At 41.3% G+C, this 17,837-nt stretch overlaps 1 protein-coding gene across 1 annotated transcript in view; it reads right to left on the reverse strand.

Moving 5' to 3' along the window:
- The window catches only part of ly75 (lymphocyte antigen 75), a 180,100-nt gene that overhangs the window by 20,294 nt on the left and 141,969 nt on the right, over positions 1 to 17,837 (reverse strand). Inside the window, exons 29-32 of the mRNA XM_072262014.1 lie at positions 15,769 to 15,966; positions 14,084 to 14,307; positions 8,720 to 8,894; positions 3,894 to 4,058 (exon numbers count right to left, since the gene is read on the reverse strand). Coding sequence (XP_072118115.1) covers positions 3,894 to 4,058; positions 8,720 to 8,894; positions 14,084 to 14,307; positions 15,769 to 15,966 — 762 coding nt within the window. The remainder of the gene's footprint in view (positions 1 to 3,893; positions 4,059 to 8,719; positions 8,895 to 14,083; positions 14,308 to 15,768; positions 15,967 to 17,837) is intronic.

Below are 17,837 nucleotides of genomic sequence, written 5' to 3' on the forward strand. Positions count from 1 at the left end.
CAGACGTGATAGAGACAGAGGAATGAAGGGTGGGGGGGGGGGGGGTGGCATTACTCGTCAGGGAAAATGTTACAGCAGTGCTCAGGCAGGACAGATTAGAGGGCTTGTCTAACGAGGCTATATGGATGGAGCTGAGAAACAGGAAAGGCATGACCACATTAATGGGGTTGTATTATAGAACACCCAATAGTCAACGAGAATTGGAGGAGCAAATCTGCAGAGACATAGCAGACAGCTGCAGGAAACATAAAGTTGTGATAGTAGGGGGATTTTAATTTTCCACATATTGATTGGGACTCCCATACTGTTAAAGGTCTAGATGGGTTAGAGTTTGTAAAATGTGTTCAGGAAAGTTTTCTAAATCAATATATAGAAGTACCAACTAGAGAGGAGGCAATATTAAATCTCCTGTTAGGAAACGAGTTAGGACAGGTGACGGAAGTGTGTGTATGGGAATGCTTTGGTTCCAGTGACCATAACATCATTAGTTTCAACTTGATTATGGATAAAGATAGATCTGGTCCTCGGGTTGAGGATCTGAATTGGAAAAAGGCCAAATGTGAAGAAATGAGGAAGGATCTAAAAAGCATGGATTGGGACATGTTGTTCTCTGGCAAGGATGTGATTGGTAAGTGGGAGGCCTTCAAAGGAGAAATTTTGAGAGTGCAGTGTTTGTATGTTCCTGTCAGGATTAAAGGCAAAGTGAATAAGAGTAAGGAAACTTGGTTCTCAAGGGTTATTGGAACTCTGATTAAGAAGAAGAGAGAGATGTAATGTATAGGAAACAGGGAGCAAATAAGGTGCTTGAGGAGTATAAAAATTGCAAAAAAAATACTTAAGAAAGAAATCAGGAGGGCTAAAAGAAGACATGAGGTTGCTTTGCCAGTCAAGGTGAAGGATAATCTGAACAGTTTCTAGAGGTATATGAAGAGCAAAAGGATAGTAAAGGATAAAATTGGTCCTCTTGAAGATCAGAGTGGTCAGCTATGTATGGAACCAAAAGAAATGGGGGAGATCTTAAATGTTTTTTTTGCGTCTGTATTTACTAAGGAAACTGGCATGGAGTCAATGGAAATAATGCAAACAGGTAATGAGGTCATGGAACCTATACAGATCGGAGAGGAGGAGGTGCTTGTTATCTTGAGGCAAATCAGAGTAGATCAATCCCCAGGACCTGACAGGGTATTCCCTTGGACCTTGAAGGAGACTAGTGTTGAAATTGCAGGGGCCCTGGCAGATATATTTAAAATGTCGGTATCTACGGGTGAGGTGCCAGAGGATTGGAGGATAGCTCATGTTGTTCCGTTGTTTAAAAAATGCTCTAAGAGTAATCCGGGAAATTATAGGCTGATAAATTTGATGTCGGTAGTGGGTAAGTTATTGGAGGGAGTACTAAGAGACAGAATCTACAAGTATTTGGATAGACAGGGACTTATTAGGGAGAGTCAACATGGCTTTGTGCGTGGTAGGTCATGTTGGACCAATCTATTACAGTTTTTTGAGGAGGTTATCGGAAAAGTGGATGAAGGGAAGGCAGTGGATGTTGTCTACCTGGACTTCAGTAAGGCCTTTGACAAGGTCCCACATGGGAGGTTAGTTAGGAACATTCAGTCGCTAGGTAACACAGAGAGGTAGTAAATTGGATTAGACATTGGCTCAATGGAAGAAGCCAGAGAGTGGTAGTGGAGGATTGCTTCTCTGAGTGGGGGCCTGTGACTAGTGGTGTGCCACAGGGATCAGTGCTGGGTCCATTGTTATTTGTCATCTATATCAATGATCTGGATCATAATGTGGTAAATTGGATCAGCAAATTTGCTGATGATACAAAGATTGGAGGTGTAGTGGACAGTGAGGAAGGTTTTCAAAGCTTGCAGAGGGATTTGGACCAGCTGCAAAAGTGGGCTGAAAAACAGCTAATGGAGATTAATACAGACAAGTGTGAGGTATTGCACTTTGGAAGGACAAACCAAGGTAGAACATACAGGGTTAATGGTGAGGCACTGAGGAGTGCAGCAGAACAGAGGGATCTGGGAATATAGATACAAAATTCCCTAAAAGTGGTGTCACAGGTAGATAGGGTTGTAAAGAGAGCTTTTGGTACATTGGCCTTTATTAATCAAAGTATTGAGTATAAGAGTTGGCATGTTATGGTGAGATTGTATACGGCATTGGTGAGGCCAGATTTGGAGTATTGTGTGCAGTTTTGGTCATCAAATTACAAGAATGTTATTAATAAGGTTGAAAGAGTGCAGAGAAAGTTTACAAGGATGTTGCTGGGGCTTGAGAAACTCAGTTACAGAGAAAGGTTGAATAGGTTAGGACTTTATTCCCTGGAGCGTAGAAGAATGAGGGGAGATTTGATAGAGGTATATAAAATTATGATGGGTATAGATAGAGTGAATGCAAGCAGGCTTTTTCCAGAGACTAGGGGAGAACAAAACCAGAGGACATGGGTTAAGGGTGAAGGGGGAAAAGTTTAAAGGGAACACTGGGGGTGGGGGCTTCTTCACACAGAGAGTGGCAGGAGTGTGGAATGAGCTGCCCGATGAAGTGGTAAATGTGGGCTCACTTTTAACATTTAAGAAAAACTTGGACAGGTACATGGATGAGAGGTGTCTGGAGGGATATGGTCCAGGTGCAGGTCAGTGGGACTAGGCAGAAAAATGCTTCAGCACAGCCAAGGGCCAAAAGGCCTGTTTCTGTACTGTAATATTCTATGGTTCTATGGTTTTATGGACAGTAGTGTTGAGGAAACAGGAAGGCTGCAGAAGGACTTATACAGATTAGGAGAATGGGCAAGAAAGTGGCAAAACAGGGAGAAAATCCAAAAACCTGGGATGCATGGGGACTTTGGACTCCTTGTGCAGAACACCCTAAAGGTTAACTTACAAGTAGAGTCAGTAGTGAGGAAGACAAATGCAATGTTAACATTCATTTCAAGAGGTCTAGAACACAGCAGCAGAGAGATGTTTTGCTGACGCTTTATAATGCACTGGTGACACCTCACTTTGAGTATTGTGAACAGTTTTGGGCTCTTTATCTTAGAGAAGATGAGCTGGCTTTGGAGAGGGTTCAGAGGAGGCTCACAAGGATGATTCCGGGTTTGAAAGAGTTACTATATGAGAAATGTTTCATGGTTCCGGGCCTGTACTTTCCGGCATTTAGAAAGATGAGGGGGTAACTCATTGAAATCCTTTGAATGTTGAAAGGCCTTGACAGAGTAGATGTGGAAAGGATGTTTCCCTTAGTGGGGGCGGGGTCTAGGACAAAAGGGCACAACCTCATGATAGAGGGGCATCCATTTAAAACAGAGATGCTGAGAAATTTCTTTAGCCAGAGTGTGGTGAATTTGTGGAATTTGTTACCACAGGCAGCTGGGGAGGCCAGGTCGTTGGGTGCTTTTAAAACAGAGATTGACAGGTTTTTGATTGGCCATGGTCTAAAGGGTTACATGGAAAAGGCAAGGGAATGGGGCTGAGGAGGGGGGAAAAGGTTCAGCCATGATCTAATTCTGCTCCTACATCTTATGGTTTTATCGTCTATAATCCCATCCAACCTCAGTGGAAAAAGTCTGCTTACATTTACCCTACCTATACCCCTCATAATTTTGTATACCTCTTTCAAATCTCCCTTCAATCTTAATCGGCTACATTCCACATACAAGATCATACACAAGTTCTTTGAAGATTTTGCGCAGATGATTACTTAGGTGCACAGATAGTTGTATTATTGTCCAAGCACATTATAATATCAGAGAATAAATCTACATGAGCAATAACTGTAATTAATCAAAGATCAGGCACAAATAAGACATTTTTGAAACCAATGCAGGGGTTTCCTGAGGTTCTACCAAGAGCTACTTTAGTTGCATCAAAGGTGAAAATGGAACGTACCTAGCTCGTGGCAAACTGATTTAGTTTCGTCCATGGTAAATACAGACCAGTTGTATAACCCCATGTCAAATGCATAGCAGTGGTCTTTGTATCTGATCCACGATGATTGTCCATCTTTCTGGGGGCAGAACTCTGGACTTGCTTCCTGATCATTAGAGGATGTAGCTGCAAAAATATATTTTCAGTTATACAAATGTACTTCCCTTAAAAAGCTTTTAAATGTAGATTAGAAGAAAAAATGTTGTAGCTATATTTTTTTGAAATTGAGTTAGATCAATAGATGACATGTAGGCTGAAAAGATTGTCCTTGTTAGAACTCACTGTAAGCAGCATAGTGATAGTGCTCAGTTTGAACACAGTTGTATTTGCATACATCTTGCAATCACATTTCTTTTATCTCTTCCATAATAAGAACTTCCCAGAAAGGAAAAAGGGAAGGAGAATCACAGAGGCCAAAATCACACTTCGGAAGTTTCTGCTACCATCTGAATGTACATTACTGAATGAACTGATGGTGGAAATTTCATTTTCCCCCCACCCCACCTTCAAGTATCATAAATAAATTAAACACCAAAGACCAAGTTGGGAAGCACAATAAGACAGCTTGTTGTTTTTCAACACTGCCTGACTGTTCAGATTTCAAAGTAAATTTATTTTCAAAGTATGTTACCATATACCATCTTGAGATTAATTTTATTGCAGACATTTACAGGAAAAATGAACTACAATGGAATTTTACAAAAAAAAACGTATTAACAGACAAAGACTGACAAACACCATGCTGAAAAAAACTACACAAATTAAAATAATACTGAAAACATGAGTTGTAAACTAAGTTGGTCTTTACAACTCATTTCTTATTTTTCTCATCAATTCCATTTCATCACTCTTTCCCTGTAACCTATTCTCTCGCATATGCATGAACACCTGCTGTTCCTCAGTGTTGTGGTGTATTATATGTTGTAAAAATATTAGATGAAAGTCTGAACAATTCCAAGTGACACTTTAACTCTTTGTGAGCTCACAGCATGTAAGGTTTGTTAAATGTTTGCTAATAGCAGCTGGATTCTTACACTGTACGTTTGTTAAAATTGTTTGTTAGCAGCGGCTGAATTCTTTCTTGCCTCAAGGCACCAACGGCATGCGACCAAATGGTTTGCTTGTCCCTGTGTGTCTCACTCTGCTTGTGGATTGAACCCTTACTTATTGACGTACCTACGCTTGGTTCTTGGGACTTCACCTAGACTGAGGGATCACGATCGTTTTTGCCTTCGACGGAACCAGGGTGATTTCGCAAGTTGGAATTCCAGCGACAGCAAAAATCAAGTCCCATGATGACAGCAACAATCAAGTGGAGATTACAAATTGTGAGCCCTGAAATCTTTGTAACCTACTACATATTTTTTTGTAACAACACACATCAAAGTTGCTGGTGAACGCAGCAGGCCAGGCAGCATCTCTAGGAAGAGGTGCAGTCGACGTTTCAGGCCGAGACCCTTGGTCAGGAGTAACTGAAGGAAGAGTGAGTAAGGGATTTGAAAGTTGGAGGGGGAGGGGGAGATCCAAAATGATAGGAGAAGACAGGAGGGGGAGGGATGGAGCCAAGAGCTGGACAGGTGATTGGCAAAAGGGGATACGAGAGGATCATGGGACAGGAGGTCCGGGAAGAAAGACAGTTGGGGGGGGGGACCCAGAGGATGGGCAAGAGGTATATTCAGAGGGACAGAGGGAGAAAAAGGAGAGTGAGAGAAAGAATGTGTGTATAAAAATAAATAACGGATGGGGTACAAGGGGGAGGTGGGGCCTAGCGGAAGTTAGAGAAGTCGATGTTCATGCCATCAGGTTGGAGGCTACCCAGACGGAATATAAGGTGTTGTTCCTCCAACCTGAGTGTGGCTTCATCTTTACAGTAGAGGAGGCCGTGGATAGACATGTCAGAATGGGAATGGGATGTGGAATTAAAATGTGTGGCTACTGGGAGATCCTGCTTTCTCTGGCGGACAGAGCGCAGATGTTCAGCAAAGCGGTCTCCCAGTCTGCGTCGGGTCTCGCCAATATATAAAAGGCCACATCGGGAGCACCGGACGCAGTATATCACCCCAGTCAACTCACAGTCGACTCCAACTTTCAAATCCCTTACTCACTCTTCCTTCAGTTAGTCCTGACGAAGGGTCTCGGCCTGAAACGTCGACTGCACCTCTTCCTAGAGATGCTGCCTGGCCTGCTGCTTTCACCAGCAACTTTGATGTGTGTTGCTTGAATTTCCAGCATCTGCAGAATTCCTGTTGTTTACATATTTTTTTGTGGTTTATTTGTGCTTTCTATTTATTGATAATAAATTAGGCTTAAGTTACTTTGTTGTGCTTGTATGCTTATTACCTCATTTCTTGGACACTCAAGTTATTTTGGGTCTGATCAACCCAGCCCATCACATTCTCTTACTAATTACCAACCACTACATCAGCAAATTAACTTAGTGACCAGGATATCTTTGGTAAGTGTAAGGGAAGCAGAGCACCAGGGCAAACCCATGCATTTTGAGTGAGATCGCCCAAAATGCTTACTTAAGATATTCATTAATTAGTAATCTGCAAATAGTTTGGCAAAATTCTGACAATGAAACAATATCTATAATAACACAAACATCAAAAAAGTTTGGAAGAAAATAGTATAGACTTGCTAGTATTATCAGATTATTATATTAATATACATTTGTAATTATAGAGCAGGTTAGCTTCAAGAATTCCTACGTAGTTAGGAAGAAGGTTCAGGAGTCTCAGGTCTCACACCACCAGGGTCAGGAACAGTTACTACCCCTCAACCATCAGGCTTTTGAATCTTACTCAACTTAATCATTGAAATGTTCCAACAACCAAAGGACTCACTTTCAAGGGCTCTTCATCTCATGTTCTCGATATTTATTGTTTATTTATTATTATTATTACTACCACTTATTTGTTCTTGTATTTGCACAGTCTGTTGTCTTTCCACACTGGTTGAATGGCCAAGTGGAGCAGTCTTTCATTGATTCCGCTATGGTTATTATTTTGTGTATTATTGGGTATGCCCGCAAGAAAGTGAATCCCAGGGTTGTATATGGTGACGTGTGTACTTGGACAATAAATTTACTTTGAACTTTGAATTTAAACTCAATTAGGCACAAACTCTCTACCAAGTGTTAAGCAAAAACATACTTTTTCATATAAGATAGCATAACCATATTCCTAGAAACAGAAGCAAAATAACAGATGCTGGAAATGTGGAGCAACATACAAAGTGCTGCTGGAAATCTGGAGCAACATACAAAGTGCTGCTGGAAATCAGAAGGACAGGCACCATCTATGAAGGGAAATGGACAGTTGATGTTTTGGGTTGAGACCCTTCATGAAGACTGGAAAGGAAGAGGGAAGAAGCCCTCGGTATCAAAGAGTCGAAGCAGGTGGTGGAGCAAGCACAGGCAGATGGTAGGTGTATCCCGGAAAGAGGAGGAGGATAGGCAGATGGGAAGGAGGACAGTGGGAAAGAAATAAGTGACAAAGGGTAGAAAAAGATGAGGAAGGAAAATAGAGGGAGGGACGTGTGGGTGAAGGGCAGGTTGAGAGGTTGTTGGAGAGGAAAGAGAAGGGTGATGGGACTGTGCGATGAGGGAAAGAGGGGTGACAAAGAGGGTGGTTACCGATAATTAGAAGAATTGTTGCTCTTGTCATCAGGTTGGATACTACCTCAGTGGAATACGAGGTCAGCGTTGGAATGGAAAGCGGAATTAAAACTGCTCTGTGATTCTATTGCTGCTCGTCTCTCCCTACTGATCCTGTCTGGGCACTCAGTCCTGCAATCACACTGTTACATCTGCTGCTACAGCTCCCCTCCCTCACCACCACTTAGGGACCCAATAAGTGAACTTATCAGGGTCATTCATTCATCCAGTGTTTCCTGAGTGGCCTTCTCTACATCAGTAAGATCCAATGCAGATTAGGAGAATCTTCTTGTCGATGCCTTCTGCTGTAACAGCCAGGATTTCCTGGTGGCCAGCCTTTTTATTTCTACCTCCCAAGTTGAGCTAGGTGTAAATTCAGGGAACAGCACCTCATATTTCCAAGTACCGATGAAGGATCTCAACCTAAAACATCTACTGTCTATGAAGCAACACAGACAAAATGCTGGAGGAACTCAGCAGGTCGGGGAGCGTCTATGGAAAACAGTCAACATTTTGGGCTGAAATTTTTCTTCAGGAGTGGAAAGGAAGGGGTAAGACTCTAGAATAAAAAGGTGAGGGGGGAGGGGAAGGAGAATAACTAGAATCTGATAGGTGAAGCTGGGTAGGAGGGAAAGGTGAAGGGCTGGAGAAGAAGGAATCTGATAGGAGAGCAGAGTTAACCATAGGAGAAAGGGAAGGAGGAGGGGACCCAGGGGAGGAGATAGGCACGTGTCATTGTCTGTCTATGAACGTGTTCATATCGATTGGAAACTGTCTGATTTTCCAGAGGCAGAGTAGTCAGGGTGTTGGTGATGGAATTAAGACATCAATAAGATAAAGCTTACAATGGACACATGCTCTGGTGAAAATGAAAAATTAAAAAAAAATGAAAAGTTTCCAATAAATTTGGCTAATTAATAATTCACCAACTATCTGATTTCCAACAGACATCAGATGGCTTAGAGAATCTTTTAACTTTTCTTCTGTGTTTGACATTTGTATCTTACAAGTAATGCTTTGTTACATGCTTAAAATAAATTTCAAAGAAGTTTTTGATGTGACATCAGTTAACTTGCACTGTCTTAATAACAGGAAAGAGCATATTATTTTGTCTAAATTGCAATCATACCTTCATTCTCTGAAACATAACATATAGCCCCATCTCGTTCTGCGTTACAGCTAGTGCGGTTCCAGAAGCCCTTTGTGTCCATGTACACACAACTGCCGTTTGAATTAAGATGGGAGTACTCCCAAGGTCTGTAATCTGAATTGCTTCCATCTGACCATTCAAATGTTGATCCTCCCTGGTGCAGGTAAAGGAAAATTAATATTAAATGAACAATTGCAATGAACTAATTATTAATAAGAGTGCACTCTCAGCAGTGACATTGAACTGAGGCCACATCTTCAATAGTGGAAGATATTAATTTCTTCCATCAATCATTAGCAATTCATTTTTCCCAGGAATTTATTGTGCTTATTAAACTATTGTTTATATAACATGACTCATCATTAACTGCCACAGCTTGGTCGATATAGTTTTTTTCTACTTTTAAATGAAAAGTGCATTTTCCTCATACAGATCTGACCACATTGCTACTCGTAGAAAATTAGAAAATTTGCATTTTGTTTCTTTTCAAAGCTTTTACCCAAATATTGAGAAGTCATCAAAATGTATTTTTTGATTTCTTTTTAAAAAAAATCTCTGATATTTGTAACTTAAAACTTCAAGCTTCCTTATCAAATGTGATAAGGTAATGCCTGTCTTTGATCCTGTCTGAATTGCTGTACATGTTCGATAGGTCGATCTGACTTACTCAGACACAGAGTAAGTTTTGAGATACTACCAAGCGGGTGATTGCATCTTGATGCATTTCTTTCCGAGTTTGGATTTCTTACATTTATCTTCTAGTAAGAATGAATTAAAAGAACAAAATTCCAAAATAAGGCAGCAAAGGAATCTATGTGTATACTTACTAAAATTGCCCTTACTAACCTTACCAAAAGGTTAATGAGGGTATTATATACTACTGTGCAAAAGTCATAGGCACATATATATATAGCTAGGGTGCCTATTATTTTTGCACAGTACAGGTTGACCACCACAAATCCGGAATGACTGGGACCTGCGTAGTGCCAGATTAGTGATTTTGCTGAATCATAGCTGTAATAGGCCAATATAAGGCAAATTCATCCGCATTGTAGTCCTGCTCAGGACTTAAATTTTCATAAGAAACTAACTCAGCAGCTGTCTGATTCTCACCACACACTGCACAAAATGTTATGCCATGCTGTTGCTTGAAATGCTGAAATCTCTCTTCATTGTAATCACACTCATAATCCTAGTTCTTCAGGAAATAATTTCACTCGTTCCTTCAGCGTCTCTCCCGACAGTTCCATACCTTCGCTGATGCAAAGTTTAAACCACTTTGAGAATGTTATCTAGTTGTGAACATCTTCCATCTTTCATTGTTTTCCTTATGCACATCTGGGTTTTTTGATTCGCTGTCAGCAAAGAAATAAACTGTGGAAAAGCCAATGTTACTCAAGTCGCATACGCTCTTGTCTTGTCCATACTGCACCAACCACCGCCGCTGGGCTATAAACGTGCAGGAGTAATGTGTGGTTAAGTGCTTTGCTCAAGGGCACAACACGCTGCCTCAGCTGGGCTCGAACTCACGACTTTCAGATCACTAGTCCAATGCCTTAACCACTTGGCCACGCGCCAACACATATTTTCATAGACACTGTCGAGTTTTTTCCAGAACTTTCACCTTATACATACGGTTAACATATGGCATTTGAGCTTTACACCACGAGAAGCACTTTCTTTATTCAATGAAGACATGACTGGGGCTAGATAAGCAAGATTTATAAAAATAAATGTAGAACAACACAGAGGAACAACTTGCTTCTTTTAAAAACCATGCCACCACACCAGCTGATTCTGTTAATGGCACCAACAAAAAGTGGTGATGGTTTGTGGGGGCAATGTGGGAAATTTGAAATTAGGGTAGTGAAAATTATTTCTGAACTAGCAGAGGAACCAGACTACTGATTGCAAGATTCATAGTGGTCGACCTATACTGTAGTTATGGTTGTGCATTTAATATTTCAGTAGTATCTCATTAGTCTTGTATGTGTGTGTATTATTATATATATTAGTTGATTAAGCATTCTTGTTCATTTACCTTAAATAAATCATTGCGGGTTATTTGTACAAATATGTGAAATGCATACATTATCATGCTTCCATGTGATATGTGTGCACCTTGCTTAAAGTAAACACGAAGTTAGACTCACATTCCTGGACTTTGGTGTCTTCCTTTGAACTAGTTTAATGTTTTGAAGCTACAAAACATAACAGTAATTCTATGTATTGCACTGTACTGCTACAATTGCTTTCTTACGTTCCTTGTCCAGTATTACTATGTCTGGTGGTTTGGCCTGTACCTGCTTATCAGTCTGAATTTGGAAGTTCCACAAGATCTTAGTTCTGTTTATTCCCACTACCTTCTCGGGTGTTTCCCATTTGGACTTGGCGGTGTCCAATCCATACTCAGTGCAGATGTTCCTGTACACAATTCCTGCAACTTGGTTGTGCCGTTCAGTGTATGCTATCCCTGCCTGCATCTTGCACCCTACTACTATGTGCTAGATGGTTTCAGTGGATTCCTTGCACAGTCTGTAACTTGGGTCTTGTCTGGTGTGACAGACCCCTGCTTCTAATGCTCTTGTGCTCAGTGCCAGTTCTTGTGCAGCCATGAGCAGCGCCTCTGTGCTGTTCCTCAGCCCTGCCATTTCCAGCCATTAGTAGGACTTTCCTTATGTCAGCCATCTTTGATGTCTGGCGATGGTACATCCCGTTCAGTGGCTTGTCTTGCCATGACCTCTGATCCTCGGGCTTTTCACCCACTTCCATTTCCATATCCCTGCCTGCTGCCTGAGGTATTCTCCTAGCAGGCTGTCCTTAGGGACCATCTTCCTGACATACTCATGGACGTTTTGCATTTCTTCCAGGACTGTGGCCTTGACACTTCCAAACTTCTGTTCTTCTTTATTCCAGCGGGTGTACAGTCATTCGACGTTGGACTCTGGATGAAATCCTCCAAGTACTGTTAGTAGTTTCCAGGTCTTGATGTCAGCGGCTTACAGTTCGTTCCTTGGCCAGCACACTATTGTGGCTGGGTATCTGATGACTGGTAGGGCGAATGTGTTGATGGCTTTGATCTTGTTCTTCCCATTCAGCTGGCTTTTTAGGACCCGTCTAACTCTTTGGATGTACTTGGATGTTGCAGCCTTCCTTGTGTCCTCATTGGGGCTTCCATGCATTTGCAGGACCCCCAGGTATTTGTAGCTGTCCTGTACATCTGGTATGTGGCCTTTGGTTAACTTAACTCCTTCGGTCTAGATGAGTTTGCCTCTTTTCACTACTAACTTGCTGCACTTTTCCAGTCCAAATGACATTTAAATGTCTCTGCTGTACATCCTTGTCAGGTGGATTAGTGAGTCAATGTCTCTTTCATTTCTGGCATACAGCTTGATGTCATCCATGCACAGGAGGTGGCTGATGGTCACTCCACTCCACTCTTGAACTAATACCCTTGAGATGATCTGGCTGAGGGGGTTCAAGTCTATGCAGAACAGCAGTGGGGATGGTGCATCAGCCTGGTATATTCCACATCTGATGGTCACTTATGCTATTGGCTTTGAGTTAACTTCTAGCATTGTCCTCCAGTGGCTCACTGAGTTCTTGAAGAAGGTCCTTAGTGTCTTTTTGACCTTGTATAGAGACAGGCATTCCAGGATCCATGTGTGGCGCATTGAGTTGTATGCATTCTGGTAGTCGATCCAGGCCGTGTGCTTAGGTTGGTTTGCCTGGTCTTGGAGTCTCGCATGACTGGTTTACCAGTAGTTGGTGCTTGAAGTCTCTGGTTCCATTACCCATCCCCCTCTGAGCAGGGGTCAGGAATTTACAATTATGTTCCATCAGCTTAGGGGCTATGATGCCTGTTAGGAGCTTCCATGTTGTTGACAGGCAGTTCATAGACCGGTAGTTTGATGGTGTTGCTCCATTGTGAGGATCCTTCATTCTGAGTACTGTCCTTCCTCGAGTTAGCCAGTCAGGGTGGGAATCTGCTTCAGGCAGCTGGTTCACTTGAGCTGCCAGCCATGTATGTAATGCTGTTAGTTTCTTCAGCCAATAGGTGTAGATCATAAGACCATAAGACATAGGAGAATTAGGCCATTTGGCCCATCGGCCCATCGAGTCTGCTCTGCCACTTAATCATAGCTGATCCTTTATTTTCCCCCTCCTCAGTCCCACTACCTGGCCTTTTCTTCGTAACCTTTGATGCCGTGACGTCAAGAACCTATCAATCTCAGCCTTAAATACAGCCAATGACCTGGCCTCCACAGCTGCCTGTGGTAACAAATTTCACAAATTTACCACCCTCTGGCTAAAGAAATTACTCCGCCTCTCTGTTTCGAATGAATGCTCCTCTATCTTGAGGCTGTGCCCTTTTGTCCAAGACTTCCCCACTATCGGAAACATCCTTTGCACATCTACTCTGTCTAGGTCTTCTGACATTCGAAAGGTTTCAATGAAATCCCAACCTAAATTCCAGCAAATACAGGCCCAGAGCCATCAAATGTTTCTCATATGATAACCCTTTCACTCCCGGAATCATTGTTGTGAACCTCCTCTGGATTCTCTCCAATGCCAGTACAGGTCGACCTTCACTAATCCGACTACCTGTCATCCGGTTCCTTCGATAATCCGGCACTGATTATGCTTAATGTGATCCTTATGTAATTCGGCATTTTCACTAATCCGGCACTCCTCAGGTCCCAGTGGTGCCAGCTTAGTGAGGGTCGAACTGTATACTTTTTCTTAGATAAGGAGCCCAAACTTGTTCACAATAGTCAAGGTGAGGCATCACCGGTGCCTTATAAAACCTCAGCATCACATTCCTGCTTTTGTTTTCTAGATCTCTTGAAATGAATGCTAACATTACATTTGCCTTCCTCGCCACCAACTTAACCTGTGTGTCAGGCCCTGGTGATATCCAGTTCTTCATTGCTGGATATCTACTACTGTGATGGTGACGGGTTCTTCCTCTGGGAGACTACAGAGCCTTGCTTGTAGGTCTTTCAGCCATTGTGCATTGGTGTTATGTGATGCCTCTTTCTCCCACATATATGCATACACACACTAACTGCGATTCACATTTTTTCTATTATTATGTATTGCATTGTACTGTTGCCACAAAGAGAACAAATTTTGATAGATGCCTGATTCTGAATGAACAGGTAAACTTTCTGACCTCACTTGCGTAATTGCAAAGGCATATTATAATAGAAAGCAAAGTTCTCTCGAAAACTATTAAACACTTGCATGGATTAGATATAATGTTTAAACTGATGTTTGGTTGATATCTATTAGGGCTATATAGTTAAGATGGGTAACATGCTCTTTTATTTGAAAACTTACATCTTGGCTGAACAGACCAATCCAGAGAGGAAAACCATCTGATTTCACCAAATTCTTCAGGAAAACATGCTGAAATTCATCATAGACACTGACAAGTTGATATTGAGACTTTTTGCATTGTTGCAGTGCATCATACCACGTTGTCTTCTTCCGAATTAACATATAAGTGTGGTTTCCATATTCCACTTTTTCAGGAGGATGTTCAAAATGAATTGGATCAGGGTCTTAAGAAGAAAAAAATACACTAATTTGAAACAATTTTAATTAACTTCAATAGAACTAAATATTTAGAGAAGTGTAATGTGGAAATAATTGTACATTGAAAATGTAGCACACGCACAGAAGAATATACCGAGAAATTTATTCACAATTTGTCAAATGTTGCGTCAATGAAGGAAGGGCAGAACTTAGTATGAATGGCCATTTTAAAGGAGGTAGGAACAGATTGCTAGAAGAACTCAATGGGTCAGGCAGTTATTTATGTAGGGCTGAGTTCATCCAGCATTTTGTCTGTTGCTTCAGCTTCCAGCATTTGCAGCTTCTTGTGCAATTTAATTCAATCATTTCTGTAGGTATTCAAAATGATGTATCTTAGGGCCCTGTTTGTCTGAGAAGCATTCCCCACCCAGATTTGCTATCCGGATGATTCCAATAGCAGTGATTATCCAAACTGGAAGTGTAAAATCTATCTCATTGGTTCCGTGAACCCTGGTCTGGGATGCTTGGTCATTTGTGAAACTCCCATGATAGCCAATAGTTAATTACTGTCCATTACATTGCTGATATTTAGGGCAGTAATGAGGGTCCTCCATCTATCTCTGTCCTTGGTCATTAACCTTTGCACACAGGTATAGAATGATTTTTCATTGCTGATTCAGTAACAATTTTTTTTGACCGGTGAGGTTTGTTAGCCCTGAGCTGAACCCCAAACCTGGAGTACAATGGACCACTCTTCGTCTGGCCTCTACCCTTTGACCTGTCTGGCATGAGTGACCTTACCAAGAGCCAAAGCTTAAAGCCCTGACTCCAGCCAACATAGCTCTCCAGGTCATTGAGGTATGCAAGCCCCAAACCCTACATTGGGGCTGTAATCTGCTTGGAGGGTGATAACCAATGACAGGAGGCAAATCTGTGTTGGAGGCTTTCATTTTCTCAAAGATGCCTTTGCTTTTAAGTTGTTTTAACAATTGACTTTCACACTCATTTAAAATCGATTAAATACTCAGTAAATAATTAACTGGATTAAAAAACAAAAGTTGTACTAACACAAAAACATTTGCATGTTCACTTATGAACTGAGGCAACCTGATCTGTTCAACTTTAAAATGGAAGTTACAGAAATGGCAGTTATTGAAGCAGCTTTAAAACCGATGTATTTTGTTGAAATTTCAAATTCCCACTCTTCTCCAAAATAGCACTGTTGAGCTTATAAGTTAAACTCTTTCTGGATCTGTACTCTTAAGGCTGCATATTATAGTACTTAGTTTGATAAAATTCATGAATTTGTAAATCAGTGCATTCTTCACTGGAATGGCATCAATATCTACAGATGTGCAAATAAATGAGATTGTTTTCAGCACTACTTCAACAAAATGACATTTGGATGCTCACAACAAGGTCAATGAATATTCAGATTCAGCAACAGATTCTAAGCACTGTTAACTGACAGAGATTGGTAGTCTTACCATTTTCAATTTTACAAACGAAGGCACTCTGAAGTGATAATTTTGTCTGGTAGTAAGGATGGCGAGTCAAATGCCAAAATCCAAATGCATCTAGGACAGCCACTAGGAAATGCTCATCTGTGTTGACAAAGCTGGGCCTTTCAGACTGCCACTTAGAAAAATACACATAGGAACCATCATACCACATCATATGCTTTCCTAAAACCAAACAAACACAGTTAACGTGATTTCCAGAATAAAAGCATAGCTTATCAGACAAAATTATTATATATTAATTCAAAAAAAAACAAATCAGATTGTCTTTGAAGAGTCTGAAACTTTGAAGGGCTTTCAATATAAGAAAATCCCACTGCTGTATATTATTACAGGAGAATTTTTCCTATCAACACCTGTATCATATGCTGGATTTCAATTAATCTGTCACTTAGCAGTTAACTGCACAACAGATGATTGCTGAAAGTGTTTACCAAAATGAAACGGAAGAAATTTAATGGTATAAACAAAGGCAGAACTTAAACTTGAAAATAGTAAAGCAGAGCACAGCACAGTACAGACCATTTTGCCCATGATGCTGTGACCCACTCCAAGGTCAATCTTACCGTTCCTTCTCACATAGCTCTCCGTTTTTCTTTCATTCACGCATCTCAGAGCTTTTAAAAATGTTTCTAATGTTTCTGCCTCTACCACCACCCTGGCAGCACAGTCCACGCACCTACCATATTCTGTGTTAAAAAAAAACTCTGATGTCCTCTCATACTCTTTTCCAATCACCTTAAAGTATTAGCCATTTCCATTCTGGAAAATAAGTCACTATTGTTTCTTGTTATCATCTTGTAAAATTTTATCAAGTCATTTCTCCTCTTGTTACAAAACAAAAAGCTTTAACTCGCTCAACCTGTCCTCATAAGACATGCTCCCATATCTAGGCAGCATCCTGTTAAATCTCCTTTGTGCCCTCTCTAAAGTTTCCACATCCTTTCTACAATGAGCTGACTAAAATTGAACACAATATTTCACGTGTGTTCTAATGAAAGTTTTATGGAGCTACAACATTACCTCATGGCTCTTGTACTCAATCCCCAAACTAATGAAAGTCAACACAGCCCTAATGAAGGGCTACGATGATGCTTGACAGTGACTCCTTCAAGTACATCTGTGGAAACAGCTTAATTTCTACACTTAATGTCCCTCTTTTTACTTTTCGAGCTGAATGGGGCTCTGTCGAAGACCTTGGCCTAGAGTTACTCTCAGTCTTTGGTTCTTTGTGGCTGTGGGATCCACTTCCAGAGCTCATCTGCTGGCCATTTTTTGATATTCCAAGGATGTGGCCCAGAAGATGAGTGCACCTTCGGGGTTCTGAGGGTTTGTGGCCTTGTGGACATAACCGATTTTATGCCACTATCACTGATAGAAGTGTCACGAGAGGAAATGGAACATCAGATCAGCTGTCGGGGGCTCGGTATCTGGCGAATCGCGTGCTTTCTCTTTCTCTCATTGGAGGGAGAGTGTTGCCGATTCTAGAGTCGGAGAACTTGGGGAAAAAAAGCAAATGGCAGACTTTATCATTGTAAATCAATGACCTGATTTGTTTATGTCTTCCCTCTTGCTGTGAAAGGATGACACCTCTTTGTCCCTTTACTGGGGAGAGACAGAGAGTCTGTGGCATGTCGAATTGTTGGGGTGAACGATTAGTTTTTGTTGTACTGCAGATCATGGTCTTTCTTGAAGGCTTTGCTATTGCTTGCTTGGTGGGTGGAGGGTGCTGATGCTTTTTTTGCTGAAGTAAGTTGGGAGGGAGTAGAGGGGGCTTTGTTACTAACATTGTTACTGTCACTCTTTAGGGTACTCTTCTGTTTTCATGGATGTTTGTGAAGAACAAGAATTTTGTGTTGTATGTTGTATACATTCCGTGATATTAAATGGAACTATTGAACCATTGAACTATAAACCTTCTTAACCACCCTATCAACTTGCGTGGCAACTTTGAGGGATGTACAGACGTGGACCCCAAGATCCCTCTGATCTTCCACAACATGAATCCTGCCGTTGACTCTGTACTCTGCCTTCAA

This window comes from Mobula birostris, chromosome 6, assembly GCF_030028105.1.
Source record: "Mobula birostris isolate sMobBir1 chromosome 6, sMobBir1.hap1, whole genome shotgun sequence".
Taxonomy (NCBI): domain Eukaryota; kingdom Metazoa; phylum Chordata; class Chondrichthyes; order Myliobatiformes; family Myliobatidae; genus Mobula; species Mobula birostris.